Genomic DNA, 20,942 nt, shown 5'->3' on the forward strand with positions numbered 1-20,942 from the left:
AACTGCAGTCAGGTCATTTGTTAACCCTTCGGGTGATTTTCAGGAATTAATGCAAAGTGGCATGAGAAAAATGAAAATGTGTATTTTTATCACCTAAATGTCACTAACTTCTGAACAGGTTACTACAGCCGTCAGACTCTAAGGCCTCTATTTGGTCATGAATTTCCATGACAAACATCAGGACCATGCAATCATGATCTGAGACCACCAATTGGGATAAAGAGGAAGCCCCCACAGTCTGTTAACCGTTTATAATGATGTAGTCACTATTGACAGCAGCATCTAAAGGGTTAAATAGATTTGGACGGTGCAAACACTGATCATGGCTGATGCAGCAAGTTGTCAGCTATAGTGGACAGCCGACCGCTACTGGATTGTCACCTGTATGGGTATCTCAGGTCAGTTAAAAGGCGTATTGGCGGTCACTAAGGGGTTAAATAACTCTGCAATATGATTCTCAAAACTTCCAATACTAGCAGATCTGATTAGCACAAGGCAACTTCAAACGGCTCTCAATATCACCAAACATCAATAAGTGTAAAAATTAAATATCCGTGGCTGCATTCACACAGTGCTGTCACATTGCATTGTTGGGCTATGTGCACACGTATAATGGGACCCTGCGGATTTTTCTGCTGCAGATTTTCTAAATCCGCAGTGAAAAACTGCTGCGGATTTACAGCGGGTTTTCTGTGTTTTTCACTGCGGTTTTACAACTGCGGTTTTCCATAGGGGCAGTTGTAAAACCGCTGCGGAATCCGCAGAAAGAAGTGGCATGCTGCGGAATGTAAACCGAGTTTTTTGTTTATCATAGGTTTACATTGAACTGTAAACACAAGGGAAACTGCTGCGGATCCGCAGCTGTGGAAACGCTGTGCATCAGCAGCAAAATCCGCATCGTGTGCACATACCCTGAATGCATACTGCCTAACTTCACCCACTTGCAGTGGCCAGTGCTACAATTTACTATCAAAATCATGCAGCTATTAGTGCAGGTGGCCATGGTCTGGCAGTATATTCAGATGTGTTACCTTATCTAATCCTTATTCAGACGTGACTTTTTCACTTAAAAAAAAACTATTAGAATATTTTGATCACCATTTGATCAGTTTTTTTCGCACGTGGGAGGAAAAAAAAAGTTTCCTCTTACCTTTTCCTTTCTGACAGTCCATCAAAAACAAGCCGCACGCGGATCAAAGTCAAGGCCCCGTAGACTATCACAGGTATGAGTGATATCCATGAAAACACGGTAAGCGCCCACATGTGAAATGTGGACATCGGAATGAGGCTTTAGGCTGAGTCCATACAGCAGTGATTTTCAAGTATTGTCCATTAGTTTTTCTTTTTTGAAAGAAAAAAATAATACTGATTGTTTCTAGAGCTTATAGCAGCATATGGCTACTTTCACACTAGCGTCGGCACCGACGCATCCTGTGACAACGCAGCACAACGGGGGCAGCGGATGCATTATTACAACGCATCCGCTACCCCATTGTGAGTTGCGGGGAGGAGGGGGCGGAGTTCCAGCCTCGCATGCGCGGTCGGAAGTGGCAGACACAACACACCAAAAAACGTTACAAGCAACTTTTTTGGTGCCGACGGTCCGCCACAACATGCAATGCGTCACTGATACAAGCCTATGGAGAAAAAAACGCATCCTGCAAACAACTTTGCAGACTGCGTTTTTTCTGCAAAACGACGCATTGCGACGTGCGTCGTATTACGCTAGTGTGAAAGTAGCCTTAGTTAGTAAAAATGTAACAGCACTAGAATCAAAATGTATTTTTACTGACCCATTCACATGATGAGCAAGTTCTGTCCACAAAAAAATAAAAACAGAAAAAACTAAACAAAAAACAACAACAACCCATCACTGGATAGCAAAAAATCCTGATGTTAAAAAGGCTCATAGAATATATTATGTCTGCTTGATGTCCAATAAAGAACTCAGTACAAGTCGTTACATTGCCAATTATCATTATGTCCTGTTCATTGCATAACTATTCTTGTCCTAGATAAATTATTTCAAGGATATATTATACAACTATTGGTTATCGTTGAACTAGAAGATTTTGGTTTGGATTATGTGCCAAAATCCATGTAAAATCAGTTAAAATTTGCTTACAGCAATTACAGTTGATTTCAATGAGAAAATGAGTATTATGTTTGTATGGCTCATTTTCTTGAGCACATTTTTTCTGCGTGGCAGTAAAGTAGTATATTTCTGCCAAAGGAGAAATTGCCAAGTTTGCCCATAAAAAATGATGCAGAAACCATGCATGTTCAATCAAAAATACGTTTTCAATGCCTATGCATGACTACTGCACGGCTCCTGATAAAACCTAGACAACAATGATAAATATGTTGGCGATAAGAGCAGCTGTTCCCATACGCCTGCTTTGATTGAAATGTTCCAAGATATTTGGAGTGATTTTCAGACTAATCATGACAAGAATTTGGTAGTACATTCACCAGTAGAGATAGAGCGACAACTCTACAGTCAAATTTTGAGACCAACACAAATTTTGGTTTTCACAAACTTTGCTGCAATAGTTTTTATAGAGGCAATTGGCATTAACTCAAAATGTTTATAAAAGTGATTAGATGAATTGCATAAACATTCCTTGCCATGAAAATTGACTTAATCACAAAAACCCAATTTACAGTAAATTTCAGCCCTGCCACAAAATGAAATGCTCACTAGTGATGAGAAAATGTGCTCGGATAATGTATTTTCCGAGCACGATCGGGTGTTATCCGTGCTTCTGGGAGTGCTCATATATTATGTTAGCGTCTCTGTGGCTGTATGATTTGCGGCTGTTGGACAGCCTCAACACATGTGGGGATTGTGTAACAAACAGACAATCTCCACATGTGTTGAGGCAGTCTAAAAGCCGCAAACCATGCAGCCACAGAGACTCAAACATAATATACGACACGCTCAGATGCTCAGTTAACACTTGAGAGTGCTCGGATAAGACGTTCGTTCATCACTAATGCTTACATAATTTCTGTGATTTCCTTGCTAAAATCAGGAGAAAGTGTTAACCAGGACCATATATAGCTGATATCACTCTGTCATGTTGGTTGAATTGTAGGAGTAGATTGGGTGCTTTTAAAGGGAGCTGGTGCTTGTTGCCTTTTTATGTTAGCCATGGTTACCTCCTAGGAAATACATGCAGTCTTCATTGCTTTGTATCAAAAGGGATTTACAGGAATGACATTGCTGCTTGCAAGATTGCCCCAAGATGAAACATTTATCAGATCATCAGTAACTTCAAGGAACGAGGTTCCATTGCTGTGAAGAAGGCTCCAGTGCGCTCAGGAAAGCCCAGCAAGTGCCAGGATCATCTCTTAAAGAGGATTCAGTTATAGGGGACTCCGCTATAAAATCAATTCAATATCAATGCAGAGCTTGCTGAGGAATGGTAGCAGGCACATGTCAAAGCATTGGCAAGCATAATGAAGCAAAGACTTTTGTAAGCTCGGATAGGGTCAAGAAGGGTGGAAAAGAAGCCACTTCTCTCCTCGTAAGGTATTGGACTGCAGTGGACTCTGTACAAGTTATTTTTTCTCATTAAGATCTATTCAGATTGTTTGAGACTTCTGGAAGTATGGTTGTCTGGAGAAGAAAAGGTCAGCGCTGCAATGACTCCTATGCCATGCTAATAGTAAAACATCTTAACACCATTCATGTGTGGAGTTGATTTTCATCCAAAGGAGTGGGTTCACTCAAAATTTTGCCTAAAAACACCATAACGAATAAAGAATGGTATAAAACTGCAGCGCAGTGGTATGGTAGCCAAGGGCGAGGCACTTGTTTCCTTCATTTATGCCCCGGTGCCCTACATGAAAGTGTGGGTCCTTTTTGGGTGTTTGTACCGGTGTTGTGAGGGCTTTGCAGCCATGCAGGCTGCCTGTAGCCTGTGACATTGGCTGGCCAGGACTATGGATTTTGCAGTTCAATAAAGGAGACTCCCGTTCACAAACAATCTTTACTGAACGGTAATTTGGTAAGAGTTATGTACAAGGGATAGTGGGTACAAAGTCTTTTGGATGTTTCCTTGCAGTACAAGGCGTATTTACTCGCACAGCTGGTGAAGCACACTGTTTTGCTTTACTTCTCCTCAACCCAACTTCTATGCCACAGTCCTGATCAGCAAGTCTCTCTAATCACTCAGCACTTCCATGTCCTATTTGTATGAGTCCAGTGGGCGGTCCTACTCGGAGTTACAGCTCTATATACAGTCATTCAGGGGAGATTGTCAATCCCTGAATTGCACCACCCACTGGACTCACATGCATGCAATACTGGGGACGATAATTGATAAATTGCACGTTTTACTGAAACTATGATCAATTGTATTGATTGCTCCTGCTCTATATCAGGCCTGCAGATCAAATACCTTATTGAACATTACACGTTTTTTAGCATCTTAACATTATCTTGATTTCCAATCTCATGCAGAAGAAATGCAATATGACAACAAGTGGGACAAATTTTAAAAAATGGGCTACAGTAGCCTATTGGCAGAGATATTATCTGCTACCGTCTGGCTGTCTACATCATCGTTGTAAAATTGAAGAATGCATGGATAAGATTACTTAATGGATTGGCTGGTTAAGGCAATTTCATAGTAAAAATCATATTGTATAGATTTGTGGATGATAGAATGGGAAACAGATGGCAATGGAAAGGGATGCCATTGTAAAGTGGCATGGCATTGCTAATGTTAGGGGGTTATAGACATGCTAAGTTCTCCAACAGAAAACTGAAATTGTGTGAGGGCAGATAAAAACAAAAACAAAACAAAACATTGCAATATACAGATCAGACATTACCTTTTTTCTTCAGTTACTGGGACCTAGGTTCTTTTATTTACCGAATAGGCCATATTTCCGCATTAAATCCTTATGGTTAAGCATTGTGTTTATAAAAAAAATCACTTACCTATGACAGAAGGTTGTTCCAATAGTACAATGCTTCATACTGTAGGTTTTATTATGCAAAACATGACAGGACAGACATCTTAGGAGGTTTCTTACAACTCAAAGTAATAGCACTTCAAACTACTTAAAAGAAAAAATGGGGCTAGTTGGCACTGCATAATGGGAATTCAAATGCTGCAAATTTTGCTATGGAAGGTTCTATGAATGAAAATTGATTCCATTCATCTAAATAGGGTTGGTTCAAATGAGCGGGAAGTGTGCAGATATTTCTGGAACAAAATATGCAATAAATTTGCCACGTGCGACCATTAAGAGCTCAAGGCTTATGACTTGGTGACTATATCTGAAAGAACTACATCCAACTCCAACACAGCCAAGAAGCAACATCATCATTAGATTGTTAAGACAATCACTATTAGAAATGTGGATAAAGGGCAGATTTACTGATGAGCTAAAAGCCAAATAAATAATTTAATTTTGTGTAGCGAGGAATAATATCTAGAATAATAATCATGGCTAAATATCCCCGATGAAGCTGTTGAGAAACACGCATTGGGCATTGGTGGGTGTGTTATGAACTTGCCACAGTCCGTTAGATTTCCTTGTGATCCATGTCGGGCTTTGCAAGTAGCCCAGAGTGCTGGCATGTGTTTTATTTCCTGTGTCTTGGTATTGTATTAAGACTAACTAGTAACTCTTAGTTTGTCTGGCACAGTTCCTGCCTATAGGCTCCAGGCTGTCTCGGTCGCCTGTGGTTTCCAGTCCCAGAGTTACTTGTCTGGATACTTGCCAGAGGTAATCAAGACTTCATCCGTTTGTCTGCGGTTTCCAGTAACCTTGCTACCCGTCAGTGGTCTTCAGGACTTTACCATGGAAGCTGCAGGCAAATGGGTGTTCAGACTTTATAGCCACTTCAGAGATCTGTCTGCTTTATGTTTTCAGTCTTCTAGGACCTCTGCTGCGTGTCTGGCGATTTTCAGGATGTCTCCTAGCTACTCGAGGCTTCCATGGTACTTAAACTTTCTTGTTTCTCTGGAGTTTTGTCTGGTACCTGTCTGGGGTCTCTGAATAGCCCCCCCCCCCCCGTGTAGGGCAATGGGGTACTCGGTACCAGGTCCTTCGGTTCTCAGTTGGGATGTCACAGTGGCTGACCCGGTCTGTGACCCTTGGTAGGTCCGTTGTAAATTGGGGAAAGGTCTTTAAAGGGACAGTGTTCGTGACGCCACCTGTGGTATTCGGCCAGGGTGACCGACGCTGCTTAGGGGTCCGCTGGGGTGATGTTATGGCAGCTAGATGGTATACCTTCCCACAGGTGAAGTGTATCCCCAGGGCTTCCCAGAGTGTAGATGATGAATGGTGAGAGGCGCAGTGAATAACGAGGACACAAGGTTGCAGTCTCTTTACCTTTACTGAAGGCTTCAGTGTCCACAGTCCAGAGTACAGACCACAGGGCAGGCAGAGTCCGGCCGGTCTGAAGGCAATTCCAGAATCCCCCTTATCCAGGTGGAAATCATTAGCCTTCCTCTAGCGCCTGAGGGTTGTAGTTCCTGAGGCGTTTTACAGGGACCCTACGACGCCCCAGCCCCCACAAGTTGCCACCGTGCCTCCTGGGTATAAGGTCGGGCAGCCAACATGGAATTAACTGTCCTGCCAGTCTCTGAAGTAAAGCATAGAGATCCTTACTCCCTCTGTGTTCTGGCTACCAGTTTCTGTGCTTCAGAAGGAAGCAGCCTGCTCCTGGCTGGTCTCCCTCTGATATTTGCTATGACTTCATTTCTCACTCTCAGCAACGTAATTCCCTTTGTGTACTTTCTTAGGATGCTGCTGCACGTGAGGCAGGCGCAGCTCCGTGAACCCTCGTTCTCCACAGACCTCAGTCTGCATCTGGCTCCCTCTCACTCCAATCAGCTTCAGCCTGCATCTGCCTTGTTCTGCCTAACTTTCTGTCCAGACTACCAGTTTTACCTAATTGTGAGGAGTGCCCTAATAGATAGAAGCATGGCTCCCCCTGGCAGCCTGGAGTGTGAAGTGTGGTTAGTGATAGCTGGTAAGGTGATCTCCTTTATTGCCTTCAGACGTAACATCACTCCCCCTGGTGGAAGAATGACTTTACTGCAATGACCAGGACCCTGGGGAGATGCATCTCCATGACTCTTTTAAGACATTCAGGTTGCCTCTAAATATCCACCTGTGGCTTCCAGGATGTCTAATGTCTGCTTGCGGCTTCCAGGACCTCTAAGTCTTTTAGATTGCCTTCAGTAACTCAGCAGCTTCCCACATTCCTGCTTTGACTTTAGGTCCACCATGATCTTATTGTCAGTATTTACCCTGTTCCATATTGTTATTTTCATTCTTTTGCTTTTTACCTCCTAAGGGTACGTGCCCACGATCAGGAATTGCTGCGGTCAGTTGTTACAGCATAGTGGATGTGATTTCTAGAAATCCCATGTCCACTATACGTGTATGCGCACCTGTGGATCACCCGTGGAAACCGACATGCGGCATGTCTTTCAGAACGCAAATTTCATCAATGGAATGTAGTAAATGTGGTAAATCCGCATGTTTCAGTGAACACATGCTGATTTACTTGCATTCAATAGAACGCAGCATTTTAGACACAGCGAAAATACGCTGCAACTTCCGGATCGTGAGCACATAGCCTTATTGTCCGTGATATGATTCTTTAGCTATTAATTGTTTTGCTATTCTTGTCCGGTCATCTGTCATTTTTACCATATGTGACTGTATTTTGGCATTTGTTACATGTCCTATTTATGGTATCTAACAAAAGCAATATGATTTTTTTTTTATTGAATATGTGATTAATTATATCTTGGACACTTTTTCTCGTTGGCTCATCATAATATCTAGCATATTAAAGTTCGTTATTTGGTGCTGTCGAAAGCCTCTCACTTCCACAGTGCCAATGACGTTAAGAACCCGTATAACTGCTGAGACGCACGTATATGACCAGCAGGTATTGTGCAGTTATCAGAATGTATTGTACAATTGATTGTGGATACGTCTCAGCTGATGTGCAGAAGTGAGCCACTCTAGACAGCACAGAACAAGCCCTTGAAGATCACCTTTAGACCTCTGTCTCTATTAGTTTTCTTTGGTTTTATTCCCCTTTTTTAATCCTGCCTCAAATTCTTTAAGTTGTTTTCACTAATGAACTTGTGCCGATTTTGTTGCAGAAAACGGAATCAATTGAGTAGTATGAGAACTTGTGCCCGTGTGATAGTAATCTTTTCACTTTGCAGAACAAAAAGGCAGGCGCAGAAATAAGTTTTTGTTATAAGGATCATTATGCTGTTATCTTTGCCTAATAGTGAGAAAAAATTTGGCAAATTTTACTCTAAATTTTCTTTGGTAGTAATAACTTAGTCCAAAATCCTTTTCCCTAAAGTTAACCTCTAAAACAAACACCTTACAAAATTTGCAATGGCATTAAATATTGTGAAAAAACTAGGTCAAGGTTACACAAATGTGTGATTTTTCTATAAATAAAAACAGAACAAAAGACAACACAGCAAAGTTAGAGCAAAGAAAGTGCATATCCGTGTATTTATAGAACCCTGGGTACATTTTCAGGGTGTGGATACAGAGTTTTCCAGCTCCTTTAAACAAGATAATAATTTAAGGTTGCATTATCACAGTAAAAAGTATTTATCACCAATGTTCTGTGAATCCCTGTGCACTAGTAACCCTTTCATTGCCAGAGAACCTGCATATTGCTGCATTCCAGATTGCTGCTAGCACACAGATAAAAACATTGCTTAAAAACAACATTATTTTAGGGTGATGCCACAACAGCCTACCTACCAGTGAGGCCTGCGACATGGATTTGGTGTTTTAGCTCCAGCCTCATCACATGTGGTCTTAAACTCCATTAACTGATGTAAACCTTACTGCTAAACAAGAACTACAAGTATACTTATCGAGTTTACAACTTTTTTTTTTCATAGTACAGCATATCATTAAGATTAACAATTCATAACTTAGGATACAGTCACAAAGTTAACCATCAGACTCGAAAAGGCAGTGGACAAAACAAGTCATAGTTATAGGCCCATGTGAGGCCTACAAATGTGGTCATCGCCCATATTATATTTCAAGTCTCAAAAAACGCATGGTTAACTTAGGATTACCAATCACATTTTCTGTTCAGTAAGTGCCTAATAAGCATATGAAGCAACACATCTCTGGTAAGTTTCCATACATCATTGCATATATTGTTAGAGATATTCTGAAATATAGAAAATAAAATAATATAGTTGCCCCACTCCAAAAGAAAACAAAAAACAAAAAAATTCACACATCAAAAGATATAGAAGTGGGAGAAGTAGTTTTGAGGCTCCTGCTGGTTGGATGCTGAGATGGCATTAAATTGTAGGGGCTGGAGGTAAACTTTTGTATCAGTCTGGCAGGGAGAGGGCATAAAACCCGTCAAACGGTTTCCAGATTCCTCCCCCCATATGGCTCTGGAGACCCTACAGAAGGAGGCCACTTCTCTCAACAAGGCAGTCAAAAATTCTAAATTGGCATCATCTGGCGTAGCGCTTGATGTAATCTTCCACTTTACTACGATATTCTTCCTATAAAGACACAAAAGAGAAACACGTATAATAAAAACATACACAGAACGAGGTTTTGGGTTCTTCAGGAACCGACAAAACTGTGCTCATGAAAGGAAATTTGAAGACAATTTGGCTATGTGCACACTTTCAGGATTTCTTACAGAAATTTCCTGAGCAAAACCGGACGTTTTCTGCAAGAAATCCGCATGCGTTTTTCTCGCGTTTTTGGTGCGTTTTTTTGTGGATTTTTCCGGAGGTTCCCAATGCAACAATATAGTGGGAAATCCGCAAAAAATCTGCAAAATTAATGAACATGCTGCATTTTTTACCGCAATGCGTTTTTTTCGTGGAAAAAAACACATCATGTGCGCAGAACGTGTGGAATGCATTCTAAATTATGGGATGCATAATGTATGCGTTTTTTTTGCATTTTTATAGCGAAAAAACGCAAAAAAGACACAAAAAATCTGCAACGTGTGCACACAACATGCAACAAAAACATGCAGATCACGTCAAAGTCATTATACGATGCTTGGTAATTAGTGATGAGCGATTGCGCTCAGAAAACTTCTTATCTGGGAGTGCTCGCATATTATGTTCTAGTCCCTGCAACTGCATGATTGCGGCTGTCAGACCTACGCTCTCTCTCTCTTTTGAACCTCTTATTTCCTGTCCCCAGGTGCCAGCTTCTGCGGCAATAGTCTATCTTGGGGCTTCCTCTAACTCTCCCTGCATTGGGGTGTTCTACCTGGCTAGCTCACCCTTGGGAGGTTCGTTGTCGCGGATCTGCGGGTTCACTCTAGAAGTTCCAAAACCTTACAGTAACATCACAGATTGCTTGTTTGTTAGAAAACCTGAACACGTGGGGATTTATGCGGCTGCAGGAACTCCAAGACGTAATTTACGAGCACTCCCAGATGCTCTGATAACTCCAAGCGTGCTCGGATAACACATTATCCAAGCATGTTTGCTCATCACTAATGGTGATACAAGCAGGTTATGACTTGTCATCGGGTCCATGCTGCTCAGGTTACCTATAGTAAACACTAATGAAGGCTAGATACCAACGTTTGACATTTTTTCCTAGACACATTTAGGCTTTGAGGTTTACCAAAATATCCGTTTTTTAAGAATATTGCCATATAAATTGTCCCCAGATACTAACATTCAGACTGTAAAATATACCCCTGATCCAAAACTTAGAGTTCAGATAAAATCCTTATAATTACTCGAGGCTCCTCATTTGCGGATACATTTCTGGAGTCGAAGAAGATCATACCTGCAAACACTGGTGCACATGACATCTTGAAGCTGGGTAGGGTCAAGATGTTGCTTGTGCAGTCACATAGTGCTGCCCAGCATCAGGATGTTCACCCAGAAACGAAGAGGACCCAAGCAAGGGTGAACCTGCCTTTGTGAGATATTGCAGGGGAAAATACTTGGACTTGCACTTAAGTAAATAGGGACTGTCTGCAACCATGTGGGGGTTGGGGGCATTCCTGGACTGGGAGATAGAAGAACCACGCTGGATGGCAGATTACAGACAGTTTCTTGACATATTTGACTAAAAGTTTTTAAACGGTTCACATACCAGTTTAATATGTCAAGAAATTCCTTAAGCCTTCACGACCTTTGATGTATAGGTGGTATCCTTCCTTTTGATGTGGGCTTCGATGCTGAGCCCGCATTTTTGCCAAAACATGACAGCTGATTTGATTAGCGGTCACGTGTCTCTTAATAGCAGCGGGTGGATCAGAGATCCATCTGCGGCTGTACACTAGTTAAATGCCAACATCAATCACTGTAACAGCATTTAGCATGCGCCGGGTGCAAGCACGCCACAAGTCCCGACCATCGGTTCCCCTGTCAAGTGATCGCGGCACACCCATGGGTAGTCTGCAGAAGACCCCATCGCCGATCATTATCGAATTTTCCATGAACGCCGGCTGGCATTCGTAGAAGATTGTGATTTCTGCGATCGTAGGTCAGGCGATCCTAAGGGGAATATTTAAGCCAGTAAAAAAAAAAGTAAGTTTTAATAAATATTAATATATATATATATATATATATATATATATATATATATATATATATATATAAATCAGCAAATGAAGGCAGCACTCCAAATCCTCATGCAGGTAAAAATGTGACTTTTATTGAACCCACATCTCTATGCGACGTTTCGGCTCACACTGAGCCTTTGCTGATTTTTGTATTTATGTGGGCAGATGAGTGGACCATTCTGCCCAGGAGGCCAGGCACCAACCGGTGAGCATTGTGCTGTTCCAATTTTTACGTTATATATATATATGTTAAAATCACCCCCCACGTTTGTCCCATTCAAATAATAATTAAAAAAAGAAATACATATTTGGTATGTGTATCATCTATCAAAATATGGAGTAAATTAATCAGATTGGTAAACCGCATAAAGAGAAAAAAAATCAAAACCCTAGAATTATGTTTTTTTTCAGCCACAACATTGCAATAAAATGCAATAACGGGTGATCAAAACATTATATCTACCCCAATGGTATCAATAAAAAAGCCCAGAACGCAAAAAAAATCAGCTATCACCCAGCCCCAGATCACAAAAAAAAAAAAAATATATTATTATTATTAACATTATTATTAAAAATGTTATCAATAAAAAGGTCAGTTAATCATGCAAATAAACAAGCACTGTTTAAAAGCATTACACCAGCAGACATGCATGTTAAAACCTTTCATGACATGGCAATTTTTAGTTTTTACTTATTCGTTTTTTCCTCCCATTCTGTCGAGTGCATTTTTTATTTTTTCATTGATATAGCGGTATGACTTTTTTTATTAAATGTGGGACGAGTTGTTGTTTACAATGACGCCACTCACATTACCATATAATATACTGGGAGACGAGAAAAAAAATTCAAGGAGGAAGTGTGTGTGTGTGTGTGTGTGTCTGTGTGTGGGGGGGTTTTGTGGGGGGGGGGGGGGGGGCAAGTGGCAGGAAATAAAGCTGGAGTGACAGAGGCTTCAGGTCTACAGCCACATTTGAATATTATTTCAAACGCTGATTTCTCAGTAACAGGGAAACAGATCGGCCACGTAAATTTATTACTGCACTTGTCGCTGAATGAGATATATGAGCAAATAAATATTTTTTTTGGGGGGGGGGGTTTAAAATTGTACTGACAGATTCCTTCAAAATGGTTCCACAGTGGCAATGGGCACTAGTACAATTTGCAGATGTTACAGGAAGATATCGGCATGGTAACAGCTGGCATCTCCTCGGTATGAAGCAGGTTCAGCTCCTGAGCCCGCTCCATACATTCTTCACATGACCTGTGTTGGAAACTCTTTATGGCGTTAAAGGAAGGATAAAGTCAGAGGTCTGGATGAGAAATCTATTTAACAATGTGTGACGTTTTTATTGTGAAAGCCGGTGTCAGATTTATTTTAGCCTGTGGAGAATGAGGGTAGCAAGAGTAAGATCATAATTTTCTATGATATCTGTAAAAGACAGGTTATTTAATAGAATCTGTTATCGGTTTTTTGCTATGTAATCTGAGAGCAGCATGATGTAGAGACTGAGACCCCGATTCCAGGGATGTGTCCTTGCTGGTCTCCTTACTGTCATTTTGATACAATCACAGTTTACTCAGACGCAGATCTAGCAGTTCTCTGAATATTGATCCACGTGTAACTTTGCTAACACCACTGATTGGTAGCTGTGTACACAGACCTTGATAGAAAGCTGGTAATCAGTGGTGGGGGCGGGGTTACACAAAGCAGTGGACTAGGAGGCACGAGACACCTAGTCATGTAGTGATAATCTCCAGCTGATAAAACACTGGATTTCATTGAAACACCAACACACAGTACAGTAAGTGACATCGCTGGAATCAGGCTCTCAGCCGCTACATCATGCTGCTCTTAGATTACATAACAAAACTTTCCGACAGGTTCTCTTTAAATGTAAACAATTATTTTTTACATATTTTGAAAAATAACTATTATAGGAGTTCTGACAAAGCTACACCATTAGTCAGCAGTCAACATATTTTCAAGGTATTAGCAAGTCTTCAAACTACCGTAATTCTAAAGCTCTTGTAAACCGCACGCTATCAGATACATTACTAGTATGGGTTGCTGGAGCCATTACGTTGTGATATAATGAAGTTGTGTCATGGCCTGATCACAAGATGAAACTGGTCAGACGCTAAATGGCAAATACATCTGGCAGTGAAGTATCAATTTTCTACCCGAGCTCTGCTGCGTTGTATCCGAAGATGCTCTTTAAAAGCCTTCATGTTCCCATTATATAAAGGGAACAAAGAGGTAAAAGTCCTCGAAGTCCTAGTGACACATCATTTACGGCTTCTTTTCATCTGGAATGAAAGGCCAGAAGCATGAGCTGCTGTATGCACTCAACTGATGACTGCATTCAGCGTCAAAGCCTGACGGCTCAGGAGAGCCTTAACATGCCCTCGCCAGGAGACTAATAGGCCTAAAAGGGAAAAAGGGAACAATCACTCTCCATTGTTTTTATTTTACATATAGATGATGCAAAGCACCACTAAATACATGTCCTTTAAGTAAATGGATTTCTGTAGTCGCTCTCCACCTTGGGTATAGTAGGGAAAAGTTTGGTAAAAAGGCAAAAAATACTTTTAAAATTGTCGGCACATGATCTCTAGAACAAACCGTCCTAATGAGGTGGAATAGGAATAGTATAAAGTAGAAGTCTTCTGCTAACAAAGCCATCTGCCCTCTGATTATCACAATTTTAACAGACTTCTTCCTTCTGCAGAATTCATTAATAGTAATTAATTAATTTAACATCCGACATTTGTTTTTTAGAGGACATGTCACTTGCCATAAATATATATAAATAAATATTTTTTTTTTACTTGCTGTAAATGCAGCTGTTCTCCTGAACGTCTGATCCTGATATATAGCCCCCTTCCCGGTATATAGGTCGTCTCATTAATCAAGTGGCTGTGGCCCTCATCTCCATGGGAGTCTGTAGGACCTATGCCCACTTGGCCAGAAATACTAGATTTAGATACAGAGAAGCAAAATCCATATTTGAAGGCACAAAAGAATAAAAAATAGAGCCAGATTCAGGAGAACAGCGACTTTTACACCAAGTAAAAAAAACATTCATGCAGCACAATATGCTTTGCCTTTACATTTCCACAAAGCTTTAGGCTGTGTGCACACGTAGGAAAAGAGGTGCAAAATTTTCTGCACAAAATCCGCATCTCCTGGCAGAATCCGCAGCCGCGAATTTGCCCCGTTTTTTATGCGGAATTGATGCGGATTTTGTGCGGTTTATGCCACTGTGGATTTTTTTTTTATCATGGAGGGGTGCAGAAACGCTGCAGATCCGCACAAAAGTGACATGCACTTCTTTGAAATCCGCAGCAATTCTGCACTGATTTTTCCGCACAGCTTTTTTTTTTTCATCCCATTGTATAACATTGTACTGTACATCACAGTGCGGATCTGCAGCGTTTCTGAGCGGAAAAATCCGCTGCGGATTCGCAGCAAATCTGCATTGTGTGCACATAGCCTTAAAAGGGAAAAAGGGACTGTCAGCACAGAATGACTGTTCAATCCACCTTCTCACCTGCTTGTTTTCCCTCCATCTTCGCCTCCCTTCTTTGATTGACAGCTATGTCTTCATAGGAAAGGGGCGAACATAGATGGAGATCAAGCAGGTGGGAAGGTGTATGTAAATGATTGGCTCTGCAGTGAAGATCCGAGAGCCTTTACTTGGATTGAGCAGTCATTCTGAGATGATAGAATCCCTTTAAGGCCGGGATCACACATACGCAAGATACCGCCGAGTCTCGCAGGTGAAAACCCAGCTCTGGCGCCGGCACTCCAGAGCGGAGCGTGCAGCCGCACAGCAATACATGGAGCTGCACGCTCCACTCCGGAGTGCTGGCGCCAGAGCTGGGTTTTCACCGGCGACACTCGGCCGTATCTCGCGTATGTGTGATCACGGTCTTACAGGAGAATCATTCTACCTTGTTTTATTTGTCATGTTGTATTGACCTTGAGGACAATAGACAAGGAGCAAGGAACCGCATATACTACTCAGTTAATGATAAAAAAAAAAAAAGACGACATGTAGCTAAGCTTTGCAGCACTCAACAGTGAACGGTCTCACTCGATAACCCTGCCACCATTAAATTACTCAAGAGTTGCCTCTGGAGCAACTGGTTTCACAATAATGGACTGATACCATTTGCTTTGCAGGTGTAAAACTTCACAGGGAGAAATGATAGAGAACAGCTGACAAAGGAGAATATGCTGCGATTTCCTGCCACATCAGACAAAAGCGGAGTACTAGAGGAATGGTGGTGGTGGAAGTGGTCAGACTACTAGGATCGGGCATTACTGTCACAGTACAAACCACAATATCTGATGCTTTCTGAAAGCGGCAGGACAAGGTGGAGGATCATAAAGTTTACTAATTTTAGTAGTGGTAAGAAGATTATTGCCTCAGAAGTAGCTACAGCCCAGCGTTTCCTATGGGGTTGTACTAACTAACCAGTAGTGATGAGCGAATATACTCGTTACTCGAGATTTCTCGAGCATGCTCGGGGGTCCTCCGAGTATTTTTTTTAGTGCTCGGAGACTTCGTTTTTTTCGCCGCAGCTGAATGATTTACATCTGTTAGCCAGCTTGATTACATGTGGGGATTCGCTAGCAACCAGGCAACCCCCACATGTACTTATGCTGGCTAACAGATGTAAATCATTCAGCTGAGGCGATGAAAACTAAATCTCAGAGCACTAAAAAATACTCGGAGGACCCCCGAGCGTGCTCGGGAAATCTCGAGTAACGAGTATATTCGCTCATCACTACTAACCAGATAAAACAATTACACTTAAAACATTTACAAATAAGTAATAGTATTCAAAATCTGCAAGGGCTTTGTGATCACCTCCCTTGGACCTTGTCTTATTACTTGGGAAAAAAAAGGGGGGATTTTAATTCTTTAAATCGTAGTCATTTTTATTGTCACTGCTATACGATAGTTTTTTATCTACTGTGTGTGGCTTTTTTGATTCTGTAAATGAAAAAGTATGCTTCAGCAAGCCAACACTGCAGTTATAGCAAGTGGTTTTTTTCCCACGGCTCAGTTTTTGTCCATCGACTTTAGCAGAACCACTACAGGATCTAAAGATAAGACCGGTTATTAAGTATTTACCCTTAAATTGGTGCACATACGTTAAATGTTAAGAGCCAATGTTCCCAATGTAGATGGGTATTACACATAAAATAATTGGATCTTGAGAAAAGAAAAGTAGAACATGCATTCAAGTTAAAAAAAAAGAAAAAAAAGGAAGCACTATATAATAAACAGTGTACAAGGTTAGATGTATACCAGAGTGTAAAACAGCGCAGCAGGCGGAATCTCTAATCAGAGTTCTAGAACAGCAGGAAAAACCAGGGCAAGAAAAGATCAGCGTGTACAATGAAGTTATAAAACATATTTCCAAGCTCAGGTACAGTGCAGTTGGTATTATGACTATAGACTTAAGTCAGCAATTTAAAAGACTGTTTGCAGTTTCTATTTGGCGTAATTTTTGGAAACAGCTACTGGAGAAAACGGACCCATAACCCCAATTTATCCTAACGAGGTCAAAATAATGTCTTTCTGGATTCCTACCTGAAATGCTGCACACATCTGATAATACCTCAGTACTAATCATACAAAATGGCTTTTGAGCTCTTCAATATTTTGCTAAAAAAATTAAAGTACAAAGTATGGCAAGGGCAGGAAAAAGTGAGCTAAAGTGCTGCCTTCGTTGGAGTGCCATGGTGCGGGGGCATTAGTATATGCATATAGCGGACTAAACTCCATCAACGGGTCTTAGTATCAGTGTATATAATGTGGGTGCGCAGTCCATGTCTTTCTCTCCCCCTTTTTTGTTTCTTTGGCCATCAGCACTTCAGCCAAATGGCATAGGTGGAATTAATTAGTAGACGGCCGCATACGAGTATCTACCCATCAATTCTCAGTACATTGTCAGGGACCACATGGAAATGATCTGCTCACATGTAATACTTTGCGGCGGCCATGCTGATGTGACTGCGGGCTGATCGGCTCTCCATGGAGGTCCGGTATTGCTGTACCTCGTTGATTACGCACATGATAAAGGTCGCCAAGACATGGCAAGTAGGCTTTAATAAATTCTGCATGAAAGCCAAAGATCTACATATTCCTTCATTGTGGATCCACAGTCCATGTATTTTTCTACAATTTTTCTTCCATTTCTTTAAAAGACTGTATGCGATTTACATCTAATTTCCAGCAACCAAGAAAATCTGAGAAAACCACGGGTATTTAATATATTTTCTTTGTTCGCTTTGCTACTGCCGCTGTTCCACAATTCTCTGAGTCACACTTTAAACCCGGAGTCTTAATGGAAATCTCCCAGCTCTGAAGGAGGTTAGTGACCCTAATTATGAAAACGGACATTAATTAGCCTCTACTGTGACAGCCAGCACCTTATGACAGTCTCTTTATGTCACTTGCATTTGTTGACGGTGCATTATTTTCTTCGTTCGTTGCAGTAGTTCACGGGTGAATCTCATTATGATGTAGTATTAAATTCACGAGGAAAAAAAAAATTGCAGCATAAAACCTTTAATTTGGCGTTCATTAGACCCGATATGTACAAGGTTTTCAAATATCCTAAAACACTGTACATTAACAGGAAAACACTGTACAGAAAGGACCCATAGAATAAAGTGAATACTATTTGTGAATACTAAAGTGAATACATATATATTTATATATATATAAAAAACAGCAACAGAATTGCGGTGTGTTATTCTAATCTTCCCCAATGAGTGAAAATGAACGTTTTCACAATATAAACCAACACCATGCCACTTTTACAGCAGATATCCCAAAAATAATTTTCATTAAAAAAAAAAAATCCGTCGTACAGCATCTTGGATTAAACAAACAAACTCATTATGGCTCTGGAAATACTCGAAGAAGAAGCGAGACTAAAGGTACCGTCACATTAAGTGACGCTGCAGCGATATAGACAACGATGCCGATCGCTGCAGCGTCGCTGTTTAGTCGTTGTGTGGTCGCTGGAGAGCTGTCACACAGACAGCTCTCCAGCGACCAACGATGCCGAAGTCCCCGGGTAACCAGGGTAAACATTGGGTTACTAAGTGCAGGGCCGCGCTTAGTAACCCGATGTTTACCCTGGTTACCATTGTAAAAGTTAAAAAAACAAACAGTACATACTCACATTCCGGTGTGTCACGTCCCCCGGTGTCAGCTTCCCTGCACTGTGTCAGCGCCGGCCGGCCGTAAAGCAGAGCACAGCGGTGACGTCAGTGCGGGAAGCGGACGCCGGGGGACGTGACAGACACCGGAACGTGAGTATGTACTGTTTGTTTTTTTAACTTTTACTATGGTAACCAGGGTAAACATCGGGTTACTAAGCGCGGCCCTGCGCTTAGTAACCCGATATTTACCCTGGTTACCAGTGAACACATCGCTGGATCGGCGTCACACACGCCGATCCAGCGATGACAGCGGGTGATCAGCGACCCAAAAAAAGGTCCTGATCATTCCCAGCGACCAACGATCTCCCAGCAGGGGCCTGATCTTTGGTCGCTGTCACGCTTAACAATATCGTTGCTACGTCACAAAAAGCAACGATATCGTTAACGAAATCGTTATGTGTGAAGGTAATAAAATAAAAGCAAAACAATGGACTCTTTTTGAATGGTCCTCTTTAAGGGGGTTAATTGCTTTCTACACAATTGCTTGATTTTGCAGAACAGTTGCTTTTCCCTGTAAGCCACGAGGCAATGAAAATCGGCTGCACAGTTTAGTAGGTAAAACCTCTGTTCTGCAAAACCAAGTAATTGTTTAACAATCAACTGAAAAACCTCTGTGGTTACTTCAGCTGTAGTTTTTGGATGCTCTGGCTGGCTACACTGATCTCGTAGCATTAAATTATATTAATGTTTCTTTGCAAAAAACGGCCACAGACATAAATTCCCCTAAACTACAGTAATCCGTAAAAAGCTTAAAAAAAATGCAGATTCTAAATCTAATTAATTTAGCTCTTTGTCCTCATTATCATTCCCCTGCTCTGGACGAGCGCTGGGCCATGGGCTGCCTGCTGATCAAGGAGGACTAGGATCTAGAAATTCACCTAGTGCTGGAAAAGCAAAAAGGTGATGTATCCACATCAAAGAAATGCACTTATTATCAATATGATAAAGTGACTTTCTTTTATTCTTTCATCTGATGGAGTGCAGAAGTTATGAGAATTTGTTGATTTGGAGTTTACTGAGTGGAGATCAAATAAAAAAAAAGAAACTTAAAAAAGTGGAAAACTTCCAAGAAGTCCAAACACATATTAGTAGGGAATTTAGATTGCGCGCCTCAATGGGGACTGCGAGGATGTCGTCTGTAAAGTGTCAATAAGAAGTGCAGCCATATTGTGTATGTTTTGTAAGCGCCTGAAGAACATAACTTGTGCAGATCTCAAAAACAGATTTCACTTTTTAAAATTAATCATTCATGAATATCAACAAACAACTGTTTAAAACGGTTATTATCCCAGTAAAATGTGTACAATATGTCCAAATGAAGCGCACGGCAGAGTAGTTAATTTAATAGGAAAAAGAAAATAATGGCCAGAGACAGATCATTCTTCCTGCTATATCTATAAATGTTATAGGTCTATAATCATAATTTACATCATATGTGCAGAGGAGATAATACATCACGAGGACTTTTTAATGACACCAAAAGAGCAAGTCAGTGACCTGCTAATCTACTTTTTATTACCAAATGCGATAAATCACAAGACATCTTGCGTACAGAAAGTAACCCGAGCTTCAGGCTTCGTGGATTTGGCGTAACAGTCAGAACAAAGCTAATAAAAACAATACAATGGTTACGCGCCATATATTCAACCTGCAACCTTTAGTTTTGTTATTCTGCATCAGTGAGCTCATCTGAGGGTATCTGACCAGATAGGTTTTCCCCACTAAAATACTGTGCGCCGCCGTCACTACGAGGCCACTGGATTTGCTAAAAAGCTAACTTTTTTTTAATAATTGCGTTTTCTTAAATAAGTGAAACATACATAAATCGCATATCAATAAATCATCTGGCAGCGCTAAACCAACTTTGAACTAATGCTAGAGTATAAAAACTCAACAAGTTCATAAGGATGTCATAGTCAGAGCTGCCCAGTATTTAACATCTAATGTATGGTTTGTAAGGCAGTGGCTTTCACGTCCATGAGGCATTGGGGCAGTGACCCAAGAAAATGACAGCTTACAAAATAAATCCAAACTTTATCATCCGATTCGCAGCTGGAACTTCCTTATCAGTCCGTTAACGACGGCACCACCGTAGAACCC

The 20,942-nt window shown here is 41.1% G+C and overlaps 1 protein-coding gene across 2 annotated transcripts in view; it reads right to left on the reverse strand.

Moving 5' to 3' along the window:
- Nucleotides 1–8,488: 8,488 nt before the first annotated feature.
- UBE2F (ubiquitin conjugating enzyme E2 F (putative)) overlaps nucleotides 8,489–20,942 on the reverse strand; it is a 272,936-nt gene continuing 260,482 nt past the window's right edge. For both annotated transcript variants that reach the window (XM_069733384.1, XM_069733385.1), the window contains exon 10: nucleotides 8,489–9,548. In XM_069733384.1, coding sequence (XP_069589485.1) covers nucleotides 9,498–9,548 — 51 coding nt within the window. In that variant the 3' untranslated portion in view covers nucleotides 8,489–9,497. The remainder of the gene's footprint in view (nucleotides 9,549–20,942) is intronic.

This window comes from Ranitomeya imitator, chromosome 7, assembly GCF_032444005.1.
Source record: "Ranitomeya imitator isolate aRanImi1 chromosome 7, aRanImi1.pri, whole genome shotgun sequence".
NCBI classification, from domain to species: Eukaryota; Metazoa; Chordata; class Amphibia; order Anura; family Dendrobatidae; genus Ranitomeya; species Ranitomeya imitator.